This window comes from Centruroides vittatus, unplaced genomic scaffold, assembly GCF_030686945.1.
Source record: "Centruroides vittatus isolate TY-2023 unplaced genomic scaffold, ASM3068694v2 contig_575, whole genome shotgun sequence".
In the NCBI taxonomy this organism is placed as follows: Eukaryota; Metazoa; Arthropoda; class Arachnida; order Scorpiones; family Buthidae; genus Centruroides; species Centruroides vittatus.
The window spans coordinates 1,824,465-1,846,555 of record NW_027122344.1 but is presented as its reverse complement, the minus strand read 5'-3'; the positions used below and the strand labels follow the sequence as shown (position 1 = coordinate 1,846,555).

Below are 22,091 nucleotides of genomic sequence, written 5' to 3'. Positions count from 1 at the left end.
TTTATTTATTAATATCAAAAGTAAATTTACTGTGTAAAATTAAATAATCTCACATATATATTATAAGAAGTCGACATGAATATTTTATAAAAATTCATAAATAATTTCATTTTGTAAAAATTATAAACGAAACTTCAGCCTAACTTATTCACTAAAAATTCCTATATTTTAAATGGGATAAATAAAAATAGTTTCTATTTCAGAGAAACAAAAATAAAAACAAAAGAAATGCTGAAAATATTTACATTTAATGTTTAAAAAAATGTTTAAAAGTAAAATTTTAATGCTATAAATTTCTTCATAAAACTTATTTGATGATTTATGTTATTTATTACTGTATAAAATATATCTGATAGGCAGATGAACACGTTAAACATGAGTTATATTCATGTTGACAGTTAATATGAGCATACTTTCTAACTCGATACATTCTTCTCTGTTATAAACAACATTATCGTACAATTGCTTATCACAGTAAACAACATTCATAACAAATAGTTGTAGGAAATTATGTTAATGGATTGTTGTAACTTCCAAAATACAGGAATATTAAACAAATATTCCTTGAGAATAAGTAAACGAAATATTATTTGGAATATTGTAATGAATAATAATTAAGATAAAAATTTGGTATGTAAAGTTATGAATTTTATAAATAAAAAAGAAACTATATAAAATTGGAAGAACGATTAAAATTTAAATTACTACAATTACTTCATGAATTATTCCTTTTAAAAGTATTTAAAAATTAAAATTAAGAAACTTTGATGAGGCGTGACAATATTTTGTATGAAAATTTTAATAAAATTCTTGTCAAACTTCACTATCGTATTGTTAATCTATTCAAATCTAACTTGTTTAGTTAGATATTTTTTCGTGTTTGTTATTAATATGCTAATTAAACATTATTATTAACATAATAATTATTTTAACCTGTTTTCTATCCGATAAAAATGCAGAAATTTTGTCGTGATTATTTTTATAATTATTCGTATTATTCTTTCTAATTTGTTTAGAAATTACGTAAACCAATATAAGTTAAAAATTATTGTATTTTGTGTAAGTTCATATTATTATTAATTTTATTGCAGGATATTTAGAAAATTACAATATCTCCTCAATCCCCGACAAGTATATAATGTGACCAAAGGTGGCCCCATGCAGGGGTGATTATGGCTTTTTTTAAAATTCTCTTAAACATTTAATTATTTTGATATTTATTTTATATTTATATTATATATCTTTATATATATATTTAGGTTGCAGTTTTATAAAGATATTTCAAATTTTCGCGTCCTTTGCTGTGGAGGAGATGGTACTGTAGGTTGGGTTTTAGATACTATTGGTAAGGAATATTTGATATGTAAAATTAACATTTATGAAAAAAAATTGATCAAATTAAAACATTTTTGTAGATAAAATGAATTTTGCTGCTCCACCTCCAGTCGCCATTTTGCCTCTCGGTACAGGAAATGATCTTGCCAGATGCTTGCGATGGGGACCAGGTCAGAAATGAATAATATTAAGTTTAAATTAAAATACATTAAGTTGATAAGCAAAAAATATACTAAAGACGATAATTTTTGTTATATATTTTTAAAAGCATAGATATTAATTTCTTTTAATTTATATCATTATTTTTAGGATACGAAAATGAAAGCCTTCACAAAATCCTAAAACAAGTAGAAAAGTCAGTGCCTGCCATGTTAGATAGATGGAAAATAGATATTAATACTGTTAACAATATCGATGTTAGAGGAGACCCTATTCCTTGTACCATTTTCAATAATTATTTCTCTGTTGGAGTGGTTAGTTTTGACATTTTGCAATAAAATATTTCAATTAAACAATATTGATAAAATAAATAAATACTGTCAAACTTCGAAATAGCGCTTTCATAAATAGTGACACCCTCGTAAAGCGCTAAAGAATACTCGTGAAATTATCTTTCCCACATATATTAACCCTTCAGTCAGTATTGTGAATTAATAACATGTACAGTACTTTACGAGTTTGCATTTTTTTAAATGTCATTGTTCTCATCAAATTCGACGATTTTTAAACTCTTAAACTGAAAGACTTCATTACTTTATATATAATTTGTATTGTTTGAAGTTTTTCCATCTTAGTGCCACACTCGATTTAATGCCAATTCCAGGGAAAACAAATGCTAGCGCTAAATCGAAGTCTAAATGTATAAATTTAATTTGGTTTAATTTATTCGTTTTTTAAAATTATTTTCAGCCTGTCAATGAAAATCATGTTCAAAATTAAAATTTTGCGAATTAAATATTAATTACATTTTTTTTTTTTTTTTACAAATGATCAAATTTCTAACATTGATTTGAAGAAATCGTAAACATTTTAATTATCAATAGTTGTATTTTTATTTAAATCTGTAAATAAAATAAATTTTTAACAGTATAGAAAGTTCAACTTCTTAATTAAAATTAAATAACAGAATAAAATTTAATTATCTTCAATTATTTTTATCTCTGATTAGGAATTGTTTATTGCAGGATGCTTCTATTGCTATCAAGTTTCATTTAGAAAGAGAAAAACATCCTGAAAAGTTTAATAGCAGGTATTTTACTTTATTAAATTGTTACATATTTTATAAATTAATATGCCTATATATGTAAATGCATCTTATTCAGATAAATTAAAACAAATTTTTCTTGTGTAAGTATGTTCTACTATGTACTGGTATTAGTTTCATTCGATGCCTTAATTTTAAAAACTTAACAAGTACTGCAGTTTAAATGAATAAAATTATTACAAGAGTTAGTTTACACAAGTTCAATTAACATCTTTAAAATAAGAAATGTTGTATATATACTTCGTATTTATTTAAAAGCACAGTGCTGAATAAGAATCGTTTCTATCACTCAAAATATCCGTGTATATTTACAATAAATAGACGGATAGGTGCATCCTAACTTGTATCCATCCTGTGGTAAATACAAACTTTTTAATGAATTTTTGTCATTTTGTATTGATACAATATTCTTTCTTGTAGTCATTTACATTGTATGGTTGATTCTCCCTAGATCGAATTTTATTTTAGCTTCAATTTAAATTAATGCATTTTGTGTTTCTAAAACAAAACTGTTACGAAAGAATATTTGATAACTCGAACTATAGGATTCTAATGAATTTACTTCATGTCTCTTTTGTTACATTTTCAAGTGGTCTCATTAAACCCACATTAAGACAATCTTCAAATCAAACATTTAATTAAATAGCCCTATACTTGAAAAAATATACAAATTTAATTGGGATGTTAGTGCTTACAAAGTCACGACAAAAATGTTAAAAAAAATTTTAAGGGCATTTCACGCTTGAAGTAACATATTTGTTTCTAAACGTGAATTAACAGACCAAATTATCTTGTTTTAAATTTTCAAAGGAGATTTCTAGAAGTTAGTCAAATGTGAAACAAGGAGCGCGATGCCTGGTAACGCGCCCCTTGTTTCACCCTTGTTCCTGAATAAGTAGGCTATACAAATGTCACAGCCGTTCCATTTCAAACAAACTATCATTGGTTTTTATTAGACCCGCTTTACCAGGTAATTCACTCAAGATGTTTTTGAATCGACCAAGCATATCTAAGATAATAGCAAGATTGAGGCCGAAGTTTTAAACGCGAAAACTTGTACGTCGGACGTTCAGCGCCGCTTTCCTGCAAGCCTAGAAGTTTGACAATGGCGTTTGGAATGTTGAGCATGATTTCACTGACTTTCCAAACACCATTGTCAAACTTCTAGTCTTACAGAAAAGCGGCCCTAAACGTCCGACGTACGCGTTTTCGCGTTTAAAACTTCAGTCTCAACCTCGGTATTGTCAAGTGGGAAATCGTAAATCATTGACGTCATGCTCGTACGACAAACTTCTTTCATAAATAGTATTAATTAATATTTTATTTTGTATGTGGACAAACCTATGAACTAATAAAAAATATAGCAGTTTAAATCTAACTTATTGTTTGTATCACAGCATTGAAAATATTAAAGTAATGATAATTTCGTTAACTTGCAAATTCCTCTCTATCCTTTCCTTCCACTTAGAGTTATCAACTATATATCATATTTGTGTAAATTTTTAAGTATAAAGGAAATAATTTATTAGTTTATAATACCAGATATTAAAATTATATTTACTTTAATATTATCCTGATTCTGTAAAAGCCGAATGAAAAACATTATCCTCAAGCCGACTTCTTGAGAATAACGTTTTTCAAATATTCAGTACAGTATGTCAAAAACATTATAATTAGTCATTAAATTCAGCTTTTCCATAATATGGAATAGAAAAAAAATATTAAGCTGAGTATAATATAAAATATAATCAATGTCGTTCTTAATTTGTTTGCATTAAAATCAAAATTTTCACAAGTTTTCTAATTCATATTAATGAATAAGCTTACAATTTAAATTTATATTATAGAAAAGTTGAATGAACGGATTTTTTTGAAATTTTTAAAATAGTATATTCCATTGGCGATATTAATATTTTAATTTAAATGTATATTTATTTATAGCCGGACTGTTTATGGAATCTTTTCGTTTTATTCATATTATAAAATATATATAACACAAAACTTGCAGATCGAGTTAGTATTCGAGTTTAGTTTCCTTTCGAAATAAATTAAAGTATGAAAATGTTTAAGATCATCATAAAAGAAATTATTTTATTAACACATTAAGATTTATTATTTTGTTTTTTATACTCATATTTACCTAACAGAAATAGAAGTTAATGTTTTATAATCTACAAAATTCTATTTAATCTGTTCAAATTCATGAAGTAACTTATTTTTCTGTCGTTAATTATAGTACTCGTTGTTCAATTAATATCCGGCAGCAGATGTTCTTGTATATTCTTTATTATAATCTCTACACCGTTCAAAAATTCTTTAAATAATATGAAGATTGTTTCGAAAAATTCTAAGTTAATAGATTTTTTAATACATTTTTAATCCTATAAATTTTAATACCTTGAACTAAAAATTTCTGTATATTTGAAACCTGTTTATGATGAAATTTTGCTATTATCTATAATTTATATTTCTTGTTATCTCATATTTTGATTGTTATACAATCAGGAAACAATGCAATTTTGGCATTATATAACATCCTTATTTATAGATTTCTGTTTTATATCCTTGTCTGCTTGGACCTTGTTTAGTAATAGGACTTATTATACTGGTGTGGTTTCCAATTCGCAAATAGAGGAGATCTTAGTCAAAAAGTCAAAATAAAATATCTTTATTATTACCTTTATTACTAAACAAGGTTCAAGTAGACAAGGATACAAACAGAAATTTATAAAGAGTAAGGACATAGAGGTAAAAAGAATTAATTTTTATTTTTAGATTTATCCATAGTTAAATTTTATGTGTTTTATTATCTTCTTCATCAAAAGATTATTTAAATTCTATTATATTATTTTGACGGTGAAAGATGAAATATTTTGCAATTTTAAAGTTTAATTATAATGAAATAATACGTAAATTGTATTTTATTAAGTTCGTTTTAGGTTCTTGAATGAAATTGATGGAAACATTAAATAAATTGAAAACATTACAAAAGAATAATAGATTTTTTTAAAATAAATTAAACAATTTATAAAACTGGGCAACTATTTTCTTTTGTTGTGCATACTTTTATTTAATTGATTGTATCATTGAAGGATGCAATGAATTTAAATAATGCAATTAGCAATTTTAATAATGAATGCAGCTATAAATGAAAGTTAAATAAATAAAAATGGCCACAAATTAAGCAAAATACACGCTGCAAATATAAATAATAGCATTCCTCAAATAAGTCAATAAAATATAATAATTTTTTTTAAATATTACATTCTTAGCATCAGTACAATGCATAAACAAATAGAAAAATTTAAATAATAGCTCTTTATTCATTTGTTTACTTATATAAATGACAAAGATCATAAAAATTGCTTTAAATAAGCTAAAGTTTTTTTTAAATTCTTGAATAAATAAAAGACTTTCATTGAATTTGATTGAGAGAATATGTGTGAATGGAGTGTTTCTCAAACATTGGTAACCTATAAAACATGATGGATTATTAATTAATCACTATCAAATATACAGTCAAACCTGTTTTTATGCGGGGGATAGGGACCGCATAAAAGAAAATGCATTAAAAAAAATCGCGCGAAACTTCACGAGTGGCTATAAAAAATAGTTTTCGCAACACAATTAAAAAAATATTTTTTATGCGGTGAATAGGGACCGCATAAAAAAGTCTCACGTAGAAAATAACTCGAAACCGTACGAAATAACTAGGAATTGCTTTTTTAACTCCTTGGGCCTTTTTCTGCAACACCTAATGGGGAAAAAAATTCTCTAAGAATTTTAATTTTTATATTAATTAATTATTTCCACTTAAATACGAATCTAGCATTAAAAAGTTAAAAATAATCGTTAAATAATGATTTTATTTGATAAATATAGCTGCAGGAAGTGTTATTTCATTTAACAAGGCGTGAAATTTCACACCTGCAGTCTAAAGCTGGAGGGGAGCTAACTTACCGCATCTGTTCAAATATAACATAATATTTATGGTTTTTATGCTATTAAAATAAGAGGGGACCGAAATAAACGTATGAGAAAAAAATTTTACTGAATAAAAAATGAAAAAACCTGCTGATGTCATAGAAAACATCCAATAGAGTTTTAAAAAATTTTACAGGAGTCAATTATGTTCCAATTTGAAAATTTTCATATACCGCACAAAAAAAATCGCACAAAACAAATCGCACAAATAAAAATCGCGCAGAAAAAGACCGCACAAAAACAGGTTTGACTGTACATGTATAAGGTTAATTTGTTTTAACAAATAGAATAGCCTTCTAAAATTTGTTAAAATAAAGTAGAGTAGGCCTAATAGCCTATCTATTTTCTTCGTAATGCAATACAAAGTGTAACTGAACTCGATGCCAATATTTTAGAGATTGATTCTAGGTGAAAAGTAAGCTTAAAATCCCATATAAAGCTTTTTTCAAAATCCGATCCGTTTTTGAGATGTGCCTGCCAAAAAGTCATATCGATAACCAATTTTAAACTTCCCGTCAAAAAGATACCGCCGTTTGTTTTCTATTCCTATGTTACCAATACGTACAAACTAAAGCTTTTTATTTTAAATATTGAAAATTATTTCTCTGAATACGTGCTAATCGATGTCTGCGAGTCGCTGGTCATTGTATTCGATTATGCGTCCTCATCCGAATAAGACATTTTGAGCAGTTCTTGTAAATTATTCAGTTTAAGTTTGTAAAAAATCGAAATGTTATTCAATATAAATTTACATTGGAAAACTTGAGTTGCAACTATTGTTTTAACTCTAAAACGGATGGATAATGCAAAATCTTAAAGTGTATAAGACTTTGTTTACATTTATTACAGTAGAGCCTATTTCGAAAACATTTATTTAACTCAATCACTTGACAGAAGTAAGAAGTTGCCAACTCTAGTGTTAGTACTTTGGCGGGAAATTTGAAAATGGCACAGGCAGGCCACATCTCAAAATCAGTTTTTATAGAAGATTTCAGACTTAGTTTTGAACCTAGTTGCCTAAAATATTGACTCTGAGTTGAATTACATCTTGTATATTTAAAAATTAATTAATATTAGTTTAGTGATAGTACTTCTTTTTTCGAATAAATATTTAAATTAGTTTTCAAGTATTGGTATTTGCTAACTTCTTGAAAGAAAAATAACTACAATATTCTTCTTCTTCTTCTTCTCTCCGGCCCTCATAATCCTTGTGGGACCTTGGCTTCATCCAGGATTTTCACCCATTCCGCTCTATTTTGAGCCTTCCTTCTCCAGCAGCTCACACCCATCCTTCTCAAATCATCTTCTACATCCTCATCCCACCTTTTTCGTGGTCTCCCTCTCCCCCTTCTCCCTCTGGTCTTTCTCTATACACTTGAGACACATTTCTCTCCGAGTCCATTCTTTCCAAATGCCCAATCCATCGAAATCTCCCTCTTTTGATTTCTGTCACAATATCAGAATTTTCATATAAATCTTCAAGTTCTTTATTACCTCTTATTCTCCACTCTCCTCTCTCTTGTACTGGCCCATATATTCTTCTCAAAATCTTCCTCTCAAATCGTCTCAACTGCTCTTCCTGCTTGCTTGTCAGTGTCCAGGCCGCGGAGCCATACATGATTACCGGTCTTATAATAGTTTTATAAATTCTAATCTTACTGCATCTTGATATTTCTTTAGATGTTAGAATTCGTCTTAAAGTAAAATAGCTTCTATTTCCTGCTGTCACTCTTGCCTTAATTTCTTCATCGATTTCATTTTTTCTGTTAGCTGAGTTCCTAAGTATTGAAATTTATTCACCTGTTCCAGTATATAGCAAATTCAAATAATTTCGTGTGCGTAAATGATTCATTTCTTGATAATTCAGCTTTCGTTGTGGTATCATTATATTATAAGGTGTATTCAATAAATAACCAGTCGATGAGCACAGCTCTAAGTAGAAAATTTGCATGCGAATGCGCAATACACCAAAGTGACACCCATATATAAGGCGAACATCCGTAGCCTCAGTCATTTGTTCGAGTAATTTTGTTGGACAATGGAAGCCTTCAAAGTGGAGTAATTAGGTTCCTTGTTGCGGAAAGTTGCGGACCCACTGCAATTCATCAGCGAATGCATCAGGCGCATGGTCCATACACCCTAAGTCTTACCCAGGTCTGGGCCAAAAAAATTTCGGAAAGGACATTCAAGCGTGAAGGATGACCAACAACCGGGGCGTCCGGAGCATGCAGCCACATCGCAAAATGTGCAAATGGTGGAAGGCTTGATGCTAGCGAACAGACAGATAATGGTCCGTGACATTGCACCTGAGCGTCGGTACTGTGCATAGTGTTGTGAACAAAACGTTGCATTTTAGGAAGGTGCGTGCACAGTGGGTGTCACACTCACTCATTGAAGAACAGACCAGTAACCAGATGAGCTTGTCATTACAGCATCTGACGCGTTTCGCTTTGCATGGTAATGGTTTTCTTCATCTTATTGTGACGGGAGATGAGACATGATGTTTCCGTTACGATCCGGAGCCTTGCATGCCAGCATGCAGTGGAAACCTCTACCCAAAAAGAGAAAGAGCGTGTAGCCATCGGCAGGGAAGGTGATGCTCATTCTGTTTTTTGACCACCAGAGCCTCTGCTTGTTCAGTGTATGCACTATCAATGTAACATCATACTGCAACACCTTGCTCGCATTGCGCAGACAAATTCAACGCAGGCGTCCAGGAAAACTCAAGAATGGGGCATGACAATGCGCGTCTTCACACAGCAACACGACAAAGGACCTGATACAGCAGTTTTGTTGAGAGGTACTCAAGCACCCTCCCTATAGTCCTGACCTGTCACCCTGCGACTTCCATGTTTTTAGGGAACTCAAAGGACACTTAAAGGCAGACGATTTTTCTCGGACACTGAAGTGCAAGGTGCTCTCCGACATTGGCTCCGCTAGTGTCCTGTTACCTTCTTCGAACGGGGCATAACTCGGCTGGTATCACAATGAGATTAGTGTCTTAACAATCAGGGTAATTATTGTTGAAATAAATTGTTTCTATTTCAGCTGTTATGTTGGCTGGTTATTTATTGAACACCTCTTATATTCAATAATCGAAAATATGGAATATTTAATTTTTTTCCAATATAATTGAAGCGTTTACAAAAAACATACAGTAGAGCATCGATTATTCGACTCAATTGGGAACTGGGGTTGGTCGGATAACTGAAAAAACGGATAACGAATAAGTATGAAAAAATACATTATTAGTATAGTATATTAGTACAGTAGAACCTCGTTTATCCGAAAACCGGTTATCCGAAAGAGTTCCAGTCGGACTGTGTCGTGCTGAATCGAACGTTTTTGATACTAGATTTACTTCTAAAGTATAATTTTTTGTTTTTATATTTTTCAATGTATTTATTTCATTTGTACAAAATAAAGAAATATTTTTTAACGATACAATAGCGTCGATTATTATTATAAAAATTTTCGTTAGGCTTAAAATCGACGAAAATTCAACACGAAGCGACACGCAACGGAGAAATATTTCAACATCAGATAGGTTAATATATTTTTTCGTACATAATCGGTTATCCGAAAAGCCAGTTATCCAAACAACCCCAGTCCCCAATTGATTCGGATAAACGACGCTCTACTGGTATATCTCTATTAACCTTCTTCGCGTTGAACTTTCATCGATGTTAAGCCTAACAAATTTTTTTTAAAATAATAATCGTCGCTATTGCATCGTTAAAAATTATTTCTTTAGTTTGCACAAAATAAATACAAAAATAAAGAAAATAGAAAAATTCAGCCTCGTTTAAATACTGGCAACCTTTCATGGTCGAGCCAGTGTTGCCAGCTAAAACACGCAAAAATTTAACAAAAATAATATTAAAGTAGCCAAGACATAGCCAAATATTGTAGCGCACATCACTAGCGGACATTTGAATTTGCCGACTAGAATGCAGTCGGTTAACCGATGTGACGGTTGATCGGGGGTCGGATAATCGATGCTTTACTGTAGTTAATTATAACTAATGAACCACGCTTATTATACTCTTAGAGTATTTAATTAACTTTTTCAAAATGCATTTCGGCCTTACTAGGCCTTTTCAATTAGATAACATCAAAAACAGAGCCTATGCTGACTATCGCCAACATCTTACATATTAGCGGCCGGATGGCCGAGCGGTCAAGGTGGCAGCCTACCGCTCTGGGGGACCCGGGATCGAATCCGAACGGGTCGAAAATCCCCAGGAATTTTTCGGGGGGTGGTCCGTTCGGATATGTCGGGCCCCGTCCCTCACCACCCGGTCGCCCCATTGTGGGCCTGGCCGAACCCATAATGGGCCTACTAAAAGAGGCCCTCTTAGTGCCCACAGGGCGGAAAGAGTTTAAAAAAAAAAAAAAAAAAAAAACATCTTTACATATGACATTATATTTCTTTTTTCCTCTATGTCCTTGTTGTTGCACTTTTCTGTGTATATACGGTCTACGTGGTGAAAATAAAGATATTTTGTTTTGACTAAAATCTCTTTCTACTAATCAGAAACTATAAGTCTTATTAATGAACGAGGTCCAAATAGACAGTATATAGGCCTACACAAAAACATATGACATTACTATTTACCTTAGAAGTATAGTAATTACAAATTATTATTAGAATTATAAGTTATGTCTAGGTCTGAAACACTACAATACTATTATACAAGTCCAGGAAAAACCCTTGGGAATAGTCCTTTTTGACTTCTTTATGGTTGTGGTTATTTTATTTTCTTCTGTCTCTACCACATCTGTACGCTATGCTAGCATAATTTCCATTTCTTAATTTTTGTTATCATTTTGGATTGTTTTAAAACCTTTTGTATCAATTCTTTTCACTTTTTCAATCGCAATTATGAATGTTTTTGGTCTTGGTATACTATCAAGAGCAAAATTATTCAACAATTCATTTTGGAAAGAGTTAATTAAATCGTTAGGAGTATAATAAGCCTGGTTCATAATTAACTTTTTTTTTTTTAAATTAGTAATAGAGGCAAGAAGCGAAGCTTTTTAATATATAATTGAGAATCTGTTTACAAAGTTATATTTTATAGTATTTTACATTTAAATACATTTATTAATTTTCTTATCAAATCGGTTTAATCTTCCATAAATACACACTTCTGTATTTATATGATATGTCATATATATTAATAAACTCTGCAAAAATGACACATATTTAGTTAATATCCTCATTTATTGTTGGAATTGCCGCAAGCGTTTTATTAGAATAATGCAAACAATTTGTAATTAGAGAATATTTACTGCATACAACACTAAAACGAAATCATTTCTTTTTAACACAGATGTTAAAAAGAATATGTTTGAGAATGTAATTGAATTGAACTGTTTAATGTATCTTTTTAAAATCTATAATCAGTTATATTTATAATAATTATAAGTTGCAGTTATCTAGTGATTATATAAAACAATCAGAAAAATTTTTGAGTTACTATTTTAAACAAATAAAGAAATAAATCAAATATGACTTTCATCAGAACTATTGACAAATAAAAAATGAAATAAAAACAAAGAAAAATACAATTTGATATTATGATAGAATATTTCAATGTTATTAACTGATTTATTAACTTACCAATACTATGATATTAATTGCAAATATCTATAATGAAAAATATGTAATAACGTGAAATTATACAGATGCTTACAGGAAGATAGTTTTTTTTTTTTTTTCTTAATACCTATAATTAAGTAATAGAGTGATTTTTACTATTCATTCAAAATTTGGGTCCAGTTTAAATATAGAAAGAAAAAACTACAAATTGTAAAATCTGTATCATATATACAGGGTAATTCTAAATGCATGTGAAAAATTTAAGGGGGCTGATTCTTCGAATAATTTCAACTATAAAAATGCATATTTTAAAAACGGCATAGTTTCATAGCTACGAGATGTTTAATATGTGGCCCCATTGAAAATGTTGACGAATTACAAAATAGCATCGTCACATCCTGGAAATAATTTGACACACACCTCTGGTATTTGTGAACGCGCAAATCAATCAATGCGGTGGAGGATAAAATCCTGTATTATAGCTGCGGTAGTCATTTTCATGCCGTTGTGAACATATGTTCATATGCACATTTACGGTTGAAATTATTCGAAGAATCATCCCTATAATTTTTTCACACATATTTAGAATCACCCTGCATATGTATTGTTACTTTATTTAATATACACTGTAATGGAATACAGTAAAATTCTAACACAAATTTAGAGCAGGATATGAAAATGAACTCGAATCGATATCAAAAACTTGTTACGGACTACAATAAAGATAGTCTGCCACTTATCTTTGTATTTTGTAGATTCTGAAAGAAAAACTAATTACATCCAATTAGAAAAAAACTAATAAGCCTAATAGTTGATAAACGTAAATGTAATGTAAAACGACTTTATGTTTCTTGTACTAAAACCATTGTTTGCTTTTCCCAGATACCCAAAATATTATTTTCACTGCTTCAACACATTCTTTTTAAATATATTGTTAAACACATTCTATTGAGATTTCAGAAAATAGAAATATCAGGGTTTCTTTGCAAGCTATAAGAAATTGGATGTTTAATACGCCCATTTTGTAGCTTTACTGTTTGTAGTTAAGGAAAATACAGTTGCATTAACAATATTAGACTCTACTTTCAAATTAAATATTTATTAATATTGTCCAAATTACCCGATGCCATGTTAATCGTATCTTTAGTACAAGATAAATGATTATCTTCTCAATATATTCTTCCCACTCAACTTAATTGCTGGCACTGTCGACATTGTTAAACGATATTTACAAAGCTTTAACCTGTAAAAAAGTTTTTAATTTATACAAAGATTTTATCTTTTTTTTTGTAGAATTTCTCCTATTTACACCACCTTTTCGTTAACGTTTAGGAATTTCAAGTAAAATATTATATATATTTCGAAAAATATTATATTAAATTTTATAATCTGATACAATGATTTGATGGATATTTAATATATACCATATATAATCGTTTATTTGGTATTTAAACAGTTAAATTATGTTTACGAATTCAAATCTCACTTCAAGCATAAATGTTTATGCATCTCTGATTTTGATGGGCAAATATTGTTTACAGGATTTATAATTAATGTAGTCGTAGTTTCTTATTTAATAAATCAAACTATTTTCGAAAATAAATGTACTTATTTTAAAGCAATTTAAACAATTTAATGTTATCTTATTCAAGAACTTAATAGATAATTCTTATAAATAATGAAATTAATGTAGCAAGAAGAAATTGAACTTAAAATGTTAAAAAAAATATTACGATACATATAAATTTAAAATATATTAGAAAATTATTCAAGATATATAAGGTATAGGCTTTTATATAAATAATATATATTATAATTGTTAATAATGTAAAATGCTTAATAAAAATCGCAAATCTATCACATTTGTTATTTATTACTTTTTCAGGTCACATTCATTTAATTTAGAACTTTTTTGGTGTGTTGTTTTATAATGCAATTATTTAGATGCGTAATATTTAATCTAAAACAATAAATGTAATTTTGTGTGCATTTTTCTCTTCAATTTCCAATTGACTAAATCCAGTAATAATGAAAATATAAATATTCTTATTCTGGAATCAGTTTATCAGTAAGAAGATCACGGTTATCAATTTTATTAATAACATAATCTAAATTCATTTTATATTATTAACTTTTTTTAAAGTGAGATGCAAGTATATATGAAAAATATAATGCATCTCACGCTTTGACATTATTGAATTTAAAAATATTACTTACATTGCAAATAACGTGATCGTCTTATTGATAAACTGATTACAGAAAAAGAATATTTATGTTTTCATTATTACTGGATTTAGTGAATTGGAAATTGAAGAGAAAAATTTTTGTTTGCGTAATGGATGTCCACTCGGGGAATTCCCAGACTTGCAAAATCCATACATCATAAAATACTGACAAAACACGTTTTTTTATGCTGAACGTCGTTTGAACAAAATAGTGAATTTGTCAGTTGAAAAATGGTTTTGCTTTATAAAAATTCCGGGAAAGTAAAATAAAAATTTCAGATTAAAAATTGATCATGAGATGCAAGCAAGAAAATTAAAAAATAATTTTAGACAATGTGTACACAGCATAAAAAATAACATTACATTTAGCCATTTGATATGAGCGTTTTTCTTAGTTTATTCATGACAGTTAAATGTTTAATTAAAATATTTAATTATAAACGATATTCTGAGATTTTATAAAGTGTGAGAAATCGAAATTAATTAAAATAAAAATATATATCTTACATTTACAATTTTGCAAGTATTCAAAAGTTATTCTTTACAATAAGAAATATTGATGTTTATCTTCAACCGTAAGAACTAAACAATAATAGAATTTTATATTTTGTAAAATATTTACGATTTGGCTGGAAATGAGCTATTTTTAAAATACAATTTATGATATATGAAATTAACTGATTCGTAGGGACTTTGTAAATTCTTGACAGAAATAGGGAAAAATGACCACAGTATAAGTTTAGCTGATTTTGAATTTATGGGATTCTTGTGTGGTCTATGAGATTACGTATAAATATCTCATACGTGAGAAAAATAGCCACATTTCATTATTTATTAAACCCAGAATTATTACTGTAATGACAAAGAACAATCATAAGTCATTTTGAACGAAAAGAAAACGACCACAATCCATTTTCCCCGGATGTAATCAACACTCTCTGGTATTTCTTCTTTATTCAGCCGTTTAATTTCCGATTGTCTATTTGCACCTACGAACAATGCTATCAGACTTATTTTGTGTTAAATATAAAGTTTTGAAATTCAATATTTGTTATATTAAAAAATGCAAAGTGATACTGTTAATAATTAGAGTGATAGCAAATACGAGTATAAATATGCTAATAGAGGTTATAATATTTATTTGGATTACTTGGGAAAAAATAAATAATTCAGCTATAACATTTATCATCTTTATTATCTACTTTTCTATTAAAAGCTTTCATTTGCATTGAGATGTGTGTTAAAAAGTAATAAAATATACCATTTGTGAGATCGAAATCCTTCGCTATAAATGTGAAATTAATGGGTTGGAGTATTTATAGTTAAAAATTATTCTTACAGCATTTAGAATTAATAAAATATACATTTTTTCATTCAAATCATTCTAAATTCTATCCAAATCATCTCAAAATCATTCATTTCCAAATGCTGCATAAATTTTAACATGTTTTATAAATAAGTTCGAATTTATGGAAAATTATTTTATGTGGATTACAACTATTTCCAAATTATATTTTTTAAATGCAGTTTTAAAAATAGAATATGCTGCTTTTTTCTTGTTACGAAATTAAAAATTTGTTTATTTTATTTTCTACATAAAATACTTACAAAAAATGAATTATTTATTTTGTTGCAATATTGCATTATTTTGTTGCAGGGCATGTTTGTTCATAAAATACTGAAAAATAATGAAAGCTAAACTTCAACTAGTATACATCTATAAATTTCGATTTACAACATAACGTTGTTTTATCATCCTTTTTTAAAAATATTTAATGAAAATAACCTTAATATACAGTGAATTCCGGTTAATACGGCCACCGGTAAATCGACGAAACTGTTTATTTTTGACACAAAGTAAAAAAAAAAAACATCTCAAGAAAATGGCAGAATTCGTTTCAGTTATTTGAGACATCATACCGTTTAATCGAGAATGCTTATGACGTATGACATAGAGTTTACTACTGAGTAAAGTCATTTGCAATTCAATCAGTAAACACACACACAGTCAAGTAAGCAGTATAGTCTGCTTACAATGCAGAAATGACAATAAGAAACATCCAAAAACGAAAGCGTTGAGCAAGATACAGACATTGAGGAATCCCTCAATCAACGATTCTCTATCTTAATTGAACGAGGAGTGTGTGTTAGTGGTAAATTAATGTAAATTTAATCAGAGGAGTTAGCTGTAATGTTGGATCACAGAAATTTCAAAGCAATAGATGGTTGTTGTCTTCATGGAAATTCAGGGCATTCCCTGAATTTCCATTCAAGAAAATACATGGAGAAAGAACGAGCTGATGTTCTGTATCCGTCCGATGAATATCCAAAAATCTGTTCAACTTGCTTCATAAATTTTATGCAGATACACCTTTATTAAAATATTAAATGCTGCTATATATAAAGTTATACACGCTTGTTATTTTTTAATGATTCTGTATAAGAAGACTTTCAGTCGTAACTATTAAATTTATGGAATTTTTTAAAAAGAGATTTGAATATAAAACTAAAATTCTCAAAATAAATTTTTATAATCATAAATTAAAATAAATTTATTTTCAAAATTAATATACTGTAAATTTATTTTGAATCACTATTTTCAAATTTAAAATAGAAATTCGAAATGTATGTAGGCGGAAATATAGGTGTTACGTTTCGTAATTATGTCATTGGAAAACTTTAATCCACTGTTTATAAATAATAATTTTAATTTAAACGGAAGATAGGTTATAATTTGTCCGTTATAATGTTATCATAGAAAAGCAATTGAAAAATTTACACGGTTTGTAAGGTGTAAATCTTATATATTATGTAACACACATAAGAATTTTGCTTAAAGTTAATACATGAATACATATATTGGTAAAAAAGCAAAAATGTAAGTTGAATGAACCAAAGCCATCAAGACCATCTTAAATGCAATAATGCAAATGTTATACTTATCTAAAAAAATTTACATTTTGTTTTTACTTTTTACTATTTGTTAAAGTGCATCATAAATATCTCTCTATTAATTATCCCTGTTAAATTTTATATAGTTTACAAAGTTACTGCAATGATTTGATGTATTCCTCGACTCAAAATTAGAGTTTAAGATATAATATTATTACAAAATTATAAATTATTGACAAAAGTAAATTCAAATTTAACGTAAGAAATTTTTATGTCAAATCTTGCAATTTCTTTTACAGGAATTTTGTAGCTTTTATATAATAGATTTTATAATGTTTGTAAATAATGGTAAACTGATGTTATAAATGTGATTTATATGATTTCCTGTTTATTAAATAATTAAACGTTTTGATACTGTAAAATAATTTATTTATGCTAAAACAGCATCTGTAAAAGTTTAGAAAATAATAAATATATTTATATGCTTGTAATTACTAGTTATACATATATAAAACAGTTGTAAAGATTTTTATTTTATTGTGAAGATAAGAAAACAATATGATATATGTCACATCAAATTTATTGAGAAAAACGTACTGTAAATATTTTCATATGCTTAGACAAGAAAGAAAAAGAAAAGGGCAAATATAATGCACTAAAGTCATCAATGGTCTTATGGTCTTAGATAAATATTTAGCGATGGTATACATGCTAACTATTTGATAGTTTAGATAGTAAAAATCGATTAAAATTAATATACAAATGCTTTGAGTATTGTATGTAAGTTTATATAAAATATAAATATAATTTTAAATAAATTTTTTTTTTATTTTATTAAGATTATGTCATTTTCATTTTTATTAAATTTTGATATGATTAAAAAATTTTTAAATTAAGGTTTTACAATATTGTTTTAAAATTGCAGTTGAAAAGATAAAAATTTCAATTAACGCAATTATTTTAAAATTATATTTTCAAAACTCATTTAAACAAAAGTATTTCAAAAATTTTTATTTAAGGATGAAGAATAAAATGTGGTATTTTGAATTTGCAACGTCAGAAACATTTTTTGCGACGTGCAAAAATTTACACGAAGATGTCGACCTTATGGTATTTTAATATTTATTTTATTATTTCGGTTCAATAATTTAAAATTTTAATTCGATTTCACTTTAGAAAAATTCTTTTAAATAAAAAAAAATTCAAACTAATTTGTTGATATATTTAATAATAATTATTTTATAAATAATATTTCTTCAGAATCTAATTTAAATATAATTAAAAATCAATAAGTGTTGAAATGTAAATATATATTTTTTTCAGTGAGTCATATTTTTTATATTTAGTTTTCAATTTAATATATGGAATATAATTAGACACATCACCAGAAATTTTAATTATTTATTCTGATGTATTCCGGTAGTATATTGTTAAAGTGCATCATAAATATTTCTCTATTAATTCTGTAATAAATCAAAATATTTTTCTTTACAACAGGATGATGATTGATAATCTTACAAGTTTTCTATTAAAGTTGGAAGTGAATACAAACAAAAAATGCACTTTTCTATGCTATATTTCACTTCGGATTTATTTATGAATTCTATTTATTTTTGTTTATTCTATGCTATAAATTTTCTATTTTTGGTTTTTCCTATATAATTTTATTACCTGTATATTAGATAAATTAATTATTTTCTGTTAAGAACAAAAGTGATAATTAACAAATGATGAAATCTTTTTAATTTAGACTAAATAAATTAGTTATAGAATGAATCGGCGTGAGCAATCGCAAAGATAATTAACGTTCTATCTTCTAAAAATGATTTGTCTTACAAAATACAATTGATAATTATTTTCATTTACGTTTTCTCATATAGTGCGACGGAGTTTCATTAGATTTGGGTAATGGACCTTCTTTGCAAGGGATTGCTGTTCTAAACATTCCAAGTATTTACGGTGGTTCCAATCTATGGGGAGACAGTGCAAGTCACAGAAAAAGATCGAAATCTAAAAGGAAAAAGAAGGATAGAAATAGTTCAAACAACAGATATAATACTGTAGACTTGAGTGCAGCTGTACAAGGTATGACCACACATGTATAGAAAATTAAATAATTTATCTAAAACTTTATCTCATATTTATTTTATTCCATGTATGTAGACATAGGAGATAAACTTATAGAGGTGATTGGATTAGAAAACTGTATGCATGTTGGTCAAGTAAAAGCTGGTTTAAGGGCATCGGGACGTCGTCTAGCCCAATGTTCTTCTGTAGTTATTAGGTAAGAAATAGTATAAGTATTAAAATATAGTTATTTGCAAATTTTTAAATAAAAAATTATTTTAAGGACGAAAAAAAGATTTCCAATGCAAATAGATGGTGAGCCATGGATGCAGCCTGCTTGCACAGTATGAAAAACTATTTTTTCTCTATTTTTTTATCTAAATTATCTTCTATTAAAGATTTTTCTAAATTACTTGTTTTGACATAAAAAACTTAATTGTCTTCTTAATGATATTATCTTTCTAGATCCATATAACAAACAATAACCAGATGCCGATGCTGATGGCTCCACCTCCAACAAGAAAATCGAAATTTCCTTCTTTCTTTTTCAAAAAATCTTAGATGAATTATTATTATTCAGGTTTGTTCATTCTAAAATATATAATAGGACAACCACTATTGATATTCGTATTTTTAAATGTGTTTCAGTGTTTAATTGTATACCGTATATTCCTTTTAGGATATATACAGCGATAAGCAAATGACTCAAAGAAACCGACTTTATGGATTCGTCCAAATAAACAAAAACATATTGTACTCAAGCCCAGAAAACAGTACGTGATCTGAGTGCATTTTTTCATTTCTAACATATTTGTTCTTTCTTTCTACTTTGCATATCAGTTCTGTACATAGATTTCGGTGTTCAATTCAGTTTCACTTCTCGTCAAGCTGATAGTCATCTTACACATCGAATAATGCTAGATAATTTGGGTGATAACGTTTAAGCCATTGATTATCCCATCAATATCAATAAACTGTACAATATTTAAAATCACTCGTCATATATGAGGAAATTCAAGAAGTCAATGATTACGTCTTTCATGCGGACCAAGGAACAGATTTTTATTTGCTTTCATAAAGGTGTTCTTTCAATTGCCAATTTCATAGTTTCTCATATATTTGCTCAAACTATTATAACTATTTTTGGTATTCATTTCTAGTCAAAATATTTTAATTTGAAATATTGCAAATCAAAAACTAAAAGATATTTTTAGCACATGTAATTTTTTTTAAATTTCTTCAAATTATAAAAATGAATTATTCAATCGTTCCTTTAATATGTAATATTATCATCTACATACCTCATCTATATTCATATACTATAATTAAAAATAAATAAAGCGTGTAATTCCTTACCTTCAAACTAGCATTAAAAAGCAACTGTATTAACTTAACAGGAATTTTTCCACAAGAATCTTGGACAGTGCTTTTCTAAATAATTCATAACAGATCCTTTTCTACTTTCTTTCTAGAATCACAAATTTTACTAATAAACAAATTATTATTGTAGAATTGCTCTTTATATCTGCCCGTTTCAATTACAAGATTATAAATATAAATTATGATTTTAAAATAATATATATACATATATATAGTCAAAATTTAGTATATTTAGAGATTTAAGTTTTACATACTGTACATATTATCTGTGGTGTGTAAATTGAGCTTTCAATACAAACGAACAAATCAACACTGAAATTGGTGCTATAGAACAGTATTAGTTAGTCTCTCCTCAGAAAGTTAACTCCTTTCCAGTCATTTATAATGTCTGAGAATATTTTTCCCGATTATAATATAAATATTTCTTGAATAAGATGAAATTTTTTTTAAAAATAAATCATTGATCCATTGGCATTGATACAGTAGTAAAAAGAAATTTTTAAAATTTATAAATTTTCTAAGAAAAAACATTTGAAAATTTAATATTTTAGTTACAGTCTATAGATTTTGGAAGACGGAGATGGATAGATAAAATCTAAAAATAAATTTGAACTTGATCAACTTGTTATTGATACTAATGCATTACAAATTTTATGATTTTATAAACAGATTAAAATGGTATCAACTATATCAACTATTACCTATTTAATCATTATTTATTTAAAAATAATTTAAAAAAAATAGAATTAATTAGTATTTGTGCACGTTTTGATTAATTTTAAATCATAAATGAAAAAACGAGTTTAAAATTTCATATATAAAATTGATATGAAATAAAAGATATGCTTTCAATGTCAATGGATTGATTAAGTTCAAAACAATTAACAATGCATCAGGCATTCTACAATTGAAAACGGTTTATCATAAATTAATGTTAATAAGTTTCTTGATAATTAAAAAAATGAATTATGGTTAAATGGTAATTAATTGTTATGGTTAAAATTATGGTTAAATGATAATTAAATGTTATGGTTCAAACTGAATAAAAAGATTGGATAATGTACTTAATAGCTCACTGTGATAGCAAATTTAGAAAGAAGCATATCCTTATGTGGCCTATTTGACCGAGAATTGAATATATTTCCAGATATATTAAAATATATTAAGATGACTTCAAAATCTAAAATGTGCAATAATATATAATGTTATCTTTCGAATGAATAAACAAGTATTTAAAAATACTCGGTATTGATCTGTACAAAGTACCGTACCTACTTCCATCTAGTGACGATTGTGCAAACCCCAAAATATTATATAAAAGTTTTAATTTAAATGAATT

General features: G+C 27.5%; 1 protein-coding gene across 1 annotated transcript in view; it reads left to right on the top strand.

Annotated features, from left to right (window-relative positions):
- The window catches only part of LOC136979045 (diacylglycerol kinase beta-like), a 116,117-nt gene extending 94,714 nt beyond the window's left edge, over positions 1-21,403 (top strand). Inside the window, exons 17-27 of the mRNA XM_067274938.1 lie at positions 1,092-1,166; positions 1,260-1,345; positions 1,416-1,505; positions 1,645-1,808; positions 2,520-2,584; positions 18,325-18,415; positions 19,186-19,390; positions 19,469-19,589; positions 19,656-19,716; positions 19,838-19,952; positions 20,052-21,403. Coding sequence (XP_067131039.1) covers positions 1,092-1,166; positions 1,260-1,345; positions 1,416-1,505; positions 1,645-1,808; positions 2,520-2,584; positions 18,325-18,415; positions 19,186-19,390; positions 19,469-19,589; positions 19,656-19,716; positions 19,838-19,933 — 1,054 coding nt within the window. The 3' untranslated portion in view covers positions 19,934-19,952; positions 20,052-21,403. The remainder of the gene's footprint in view (positions 1-1,091; positions 1,167-1,259; positions 1,346-1,415; positions 1,506-1,644; positions 1,809-2,519; positions 2,585-18,324; positions 18,416-19,185; positions 19,391-19,468; positions 19,590-19,655; positions 19,717-19,837; positions 19,953-20,051) is intronic.
- Positions 21,404-22,091: the final 688 nt, after the last annotated feature.